Genomic DNA, 5782 nt, shown 5'->3' on the forward strand with positions numbered 1-5782 from the left:
TTTTACCTAGGTTTCTTACTATATATGGTCCTGCCTGTGTGTAACTTTAAGACCTTACGACCTAAGTTAGTTTGTATATAACAAGTTAGATCATTACATACTTAAATGTAGTTATTTAAATGTAGTTTCTCTTCAGTATATGTTAGTTTCCTATTCATCAGAATGACCGTTCTAAGTTCTTTGATTTTTGACAACTAATTTTTATGTGGTTATATTTTGTTAATTAAATGTAAAAGTGAGCCATAAAAGAATTTTCTTAACAACTTTTATATGTTATCTTGTGACTATGTTTCAAGCAGACATCACTGTTGACCAGTATTATGTTTAGAAATGGAAAAAAGAAAGATGGAGATCAGGGTTGAGTTAGGAAAAAAAAATTCAAATTGAAGATTAAATTCAGTCTTCCACTTTTTAATAAACAGAATGTGTTTATGCTTAGTTATGCCTTCCACTGATATAGGAAATGTTTATTTTTACAAAATTTGGACTGATCCCAACTCTTCAGAGCTATGTATTACATATAATATACTTCTGTAAATGTTTGCTGGATAACAGAATACCTGAGGAATAATGGAATAGTCTCTTGCATCTCGTAAGCTTGATGGTTTATACTTAGTTTCTTGAGTAGACTTACATTATTAGGAAACTTGTTCAGTTATGCTTGTTTCATGAAACTTCATTTATACAAATCTGTACACAAAAGGAAAAATTAGGAGGCAGTTGTTAATGTTTATGGTGGAATTAAACACAATAAATTTACTACACTTACTCAGATTCAAACAAGTCTTTCCAATCTGAATGTTTTTGCCTAAAGGTTAATCAGGGGACTTTTGCCCTTCCTCCTTCAGTGTATATCAACCTCAAGCATCTTCCCAAATTCAGTGAATAACATCATGCATTATATTTCAACCTCACATACCCTGTTTACTTCTTTCTCTCTCTCTCCTCCTCTCCTTCTTTCCTTTTTTTATTTATTTTTTTTTTGCCATTAGCTAGTTATATTTTGAATTATGTTTTCTTTTCTTTTTTCCAAATGTCTGTCCTTAGGGTTGTCCTCCTTTGATCAAGGACTCAGTCTCACTTGCTGTGATGTCTGTTATATTCTAGATGTGAATATTTATAGTTTGATAAAAAAGCCCATTTATTTGCTAACAGTATACAAGTATATTTTAAATGGCCAGGTTTCAAGGCAGTGCAGTTTGGAGTATTTGTGACAAAGATCTTGCTGTGCATCCACTTTTGGTGTCATTCATGTTGACAGGTTTCAGATCTGATGTTTCCTTGGTTTCTTGCTCTCACATTGCCAGTTTTGGTTTAGCATTTCCTTAGTCCTAACCTGACATTCTGATGTGGCCACGTTCCTGGAAGCATTTTGTTTAACATCAGGAACAGTGACTCCCAGACCTAACCTCAGCATCCCCTCTCTATGCTCTTACTTCTCATGTTTATGAGAATTTGCAACTTGAAGTTTGAATTGGCCACATCTGACTGACTTGTAATTAGAGGATATGTGAGTGTGGTTGAATGTGTGGTTTTCTGTACCTGTTCAAAACCCTAGACTTCCTGCTCTTTGTTCCAGAACTTATTTGGTTTAGCTACACAGAAAGACTCAGACCCAGGAAAACTAATGTATATAGCTGCTTACCCAAATTCATACATAAGGCTTAGTGAGAGTTGAAAGTCGATTTATTTACCTTTCCATGATGAAAAGAATACAAAACACTTCTTTACTAGCAGAAAGATCTACTTATAAAGTCAAATAAGGTTTAAGAAGTTCATGACACTACAAGGAAATTAAGACCATTTAAAGCTTGAAAGTTTGAAATCGTCTGGTGAAATACTTACATTCTTCACCATCCAAAAGAAATGTATGTATGTGTAAAAAAACTACAATTAGGAGGAATAATGTTTGAACAATTATTTATTATTTATAACTTTTTATTGTTTTTAGTTACTCCTTCTGATTATTTGATAACCTCTTTATTTAAAATTGGCATAGCTATTGCTATAGTGAGTAACATATATTGTTAAGTAAAAGATAAGCAGTTCAAACCTACCAGTTACTCTGAGGGGAAAAAGCTGTTCAGGCGGGGTGCGGGGAGGGGGGGATTGTGTACCAAGGGAGAGAGTTTTTCTTTTACTTTTCAAAGAGATGAGCGAACTGGGGTAGGGGGAAGGGCTGGGTGGGGAGAGAAGTGCAGCAATGAATGAATGGAAATCCAAAATCTCTGTAAATGTTTATTAAAATTATTAAAATAAAATAAAAATTACAAAAAAAAAGATTTTCAGCCTCAGAAATTCAGTGGAGAGTGTTATGAGTCGTACTAGATTTGAGGGCAGTGTGTGGGTTGATTTCTTATTTAGAGCAGCTCATTTTAATTCACATTATACTTGAAAAAGTCATCTGTTTTCCTCAGGCACACGTCTCTTAATGAATTGTGAATTTCAGGTGGGCATAAATAATTGTTAGGAAAATATCCTTTCTTTGAAGTAGAACTGCTAACTTTCACCACTTTTACTGCTTATTTTGGAAAAATGTATGGAAATCTATGTATTTCTTTTTCTTACTCCTTGTTTACCTCCTTCCCTAATGTCCATTTTCTTTTTCATTTTAACTCTTTCTCCCCTTCTTGATGCCAGTATTTAATTCTCTGCTCTTTGCCAGCCTTTCATACATGTATTGAGTATGTATTTTGTTCATTGTGGTAAACAAAACAAAGCTCCTGCTCTGTATGGATTTGTAGGCTTCACTTTCTTACCTCTTTCATTATTTTGATGTGTCCATTATTGTTAAAAAATTAAACTAACTTAAAATACCTTAGGAATGGAAATTGCATTGACAAATAAATACTTGTTGACTTAATTTTGAGAGAAGCAGTAAATTACTATAGAGGAAAACAATATTCACACATATATTTGAAATGATCTCTTACTTTTTTTTAGGGAGAAATGCTCTTCATCTGGCTGCAAAATATGGGCATGCATTGTGCCTACAAAAACTGCTGCAGGTAGTAAAGTGGTTAATACTTCAACTTTATTATTTTGATTGTAAATAACACACTAATGAATTTCCAATATGTTTTTTTTATTTTGAGATCAAAGAATATGGTAGATTAACTTTGACCATTAGCTTCCACAATATTTTTTCCACCATTTATGAAGGAATGCGAACAATAAAGAACAAAAATTCCGGAGGAAGCGAATTGCATAACTCAGAGTTTTAAAAATAAATAACAAAGACTTGACCTTCCTGTTGACATGAGCTGGAGAGTAGAGTTTTCTGTAGTCTCTTTTATTTTATAAGATAAAGTGTTACAACATAAGATTTATATTTTTCTATGTAAACACAGATAACAGACTACATAATATTTTTTCCAGGTAACTACCGAATTCTAGGAACCAGTTCACTGAATTAATTTTTCTGTCAAAGGTTCCAGTCAAATAAGCCCATAAACTTTTTTATCATTACACTTCACAGTAGATTTCATGTGTTTTTTTAACTTAGTAGTGCAATTTTTACCTCTTACTGAAAACAAACAATAGCATATTCTCCACATCTCATGCTATTGTAATCTAACATATGGTTTCCTGTTTGGTGAAGTTCTATTATATGTCATTACATTTATTTCATGTCAAAATATTTAATAAATTGTCTAGTGCCTCTTCATTTCTTTGATAAGTGGAATATTTTAAGATTAAGGAAGAGCTGTGGGTTTGGGTTTTTTTGAGGGTATATAAATACTTACTTTAAAAATGAAGCTCTCCTTCTTTTCTCTCATTTCTCTAGTATAATTGTCCCACTGAGCAGGTTGACCTGCAGGGAAGAACTGCACTTCATGATGCAGGTAAGGGAAGGTCTCATTTGGATAAAAACCAATTATTTGTAAATATGGCTTGATAATTTATTTCACAGCTTTAACATATGCATATATTTATCTAATTAATGAAGAATTAAAGAATATTAAGCAGTTTCCATTTACTCAAATGTGAAATTGATTACTCTATGCATCATTAGAAGTTTTCTCATTCAGTCGTGTCAGGGCAGTTAGTTTACTGTGTATTCTGAACTGATGACTCAAAGATAAATAAACCATAATCCTGCTTTTGAGGAAGTCCTGCGACTGCCTGTTGGTTTCTTTTGGAAATTGGTAGGAAAAATAGGAAGGAAGATTTTTCTCTTTTTTAGAGATTATATCTACCTAATTATATATCTAAACTTCATTTTTCTCATCTATAAAATGAAGTGTTAATGATATGTTACTACAGTAATATATGGTTATGAAATTTTGTTGTGCCTGGCCTATTTTAATTTCTCAGTAAGTTTTGATTTAGAGGTATTAGTGCTTCATTTTATATTACTGTAATGCCCTATTTTAGACAGATTTATACTAGTAGTTTTGTGAATTTTATTTGCCACACGGATGCATCTGAATTTAGATGCATTATTCTTTAGGTGTCTTAAAGAAGATACTTTGGAAAAATCTAGATTTTTAGGTCTTTTTGGAATGTAAGATAGACTGTTTTCTTGACTGAGTCTTCTAATCTGGGATTCTTACAATGTATAAATGTGATTTATAAATCACATGGGAGGAGTTTGCCCATTCTTCTCCAGTGGAGCAGCTGGTAGTTTCAAATCGCGTGCCTTTGGGATTGCAGTGTAACTTCCTACCACTGGAGACTCAGCCATCAATATGAATTACAGCCCAATATCAAGAATACAAAACTCCTCACCACTGGCCAATAGGCAACATCATTATGGATGAAGGAAAGATTGAAGCAGCCAACAACTTTGTTTTACTTGTATCCACAATGAATGCTGATAATAGCAGCAGTCAAGAAATCAAATGACATGTTGCAATAGGGAAATCTTCTGGCAAGAACCTCTTCAAAGTTCTAAACAACAAAGATGTCAGCTTAAAGTCTAAGGTGTACTTGATCTGAGCCTCCTTCAGTTGCTTCCTTTGCTTTTGGAAATTGGACAATGCATAAGGATGGCAGAAGAGGAATCAGTATTGAAGAGGGTATTGAATATACCATGGACTTCATAAAGAACAAACACATCTATCTTGAAGGAAGTGCTACCAGAATGTTCTTTAAAGGCAAAGATTATAAAGCTTTATCTCACTTACTTTGGGCATATTTTCAGGAGAAGCTAGTTCTTAGAAACATCTTGCTGGGTCAGAGAAAGAGAAGACCTTCAGCAAGATAGATTGACACAGGGACTACCAAAATAGGCATGAATGTGACAGACATAATGAAGATGGCTCAGGATAGGGCAGGGTTCAGATCTGCTGTCATAGGCTCACTTGTGAGTTGTAGTCGACTCGGTGGCACCTAACATCAACAACAGATGACTGATTAGCGGTGGCACAGCTACTTCATTGTAGAAGGAGAAAACATTTTGATAACAAATTATATCCTTTGTAACAGTCCAACCTTCTGGCCTTCAAGATATTTCTGTTGCTCCTGCTTCCGGTACAAAGATACTACACTTCTCCAAGGGAGAGAATCCATAGTCTAATCCAGTTACTGCTTTTAGCTCAAAAGAATTTTCGGGTGATTTCTTTTTTTTCTCTTTTATGTTCTGAAATGGCTCCTCATGTTTCAGGAATCTGTAAACTTGAAGAAAGCATATAGTAATGATATGATCAAATTTAATGAACAAAATTTGTGAAAATTCGCTACTGAGGCTTTAGAGTAAATTTCTTTTTTTAAATTTAATTTTCAACTACTCATATGCAAGTTCAAGCTAAAGCTGAGGAAAATTAAACCAAATCCAAGG

General features: G+C 33.6%; 1 protein-coding gene across 1 annotated transcript in view; it reads left to right on the forward strand.

Moving 5' to 3' along the window:
• Positions 1-5782, forward strand: part of UACA (uveal autoantigen with coiled-coil domains and ankyrin repeats) — a 62735-nt gene that overhangs the window by 18959 nt on the left and 37994 nt on the right. The window contains exons 5-6 of the mRNA XM_006888345.1: positions 2944-3008; positions 3788-3845. Of these exons, the coding sequence (XP_006888407.1) occupies positions 2944-3008; positions 3788-3845 (123 nt within the window). The remainder of the gene's footprint in view (positions 1-2943; positions 3009-3787; positions 3846-5782) is intronic.

This window comes from Elephantulus edwardii, unplaced genomic scaffold (genome assembly GCF_000299155.1).
Source record: "Elephantulus edwardii isolate Elephantulus edwardi_28Jun2011 unplaced genomic scaffold, EleEdw1.0 scaffold00066, whole genome shotgun sequence".
Lineage (NCBI taxonomy): Eukaryota > Metazoa > Chordata > Mammalia > Macroscelidea > Macroscelididae > Elephantulus > Elephantulus edwardii.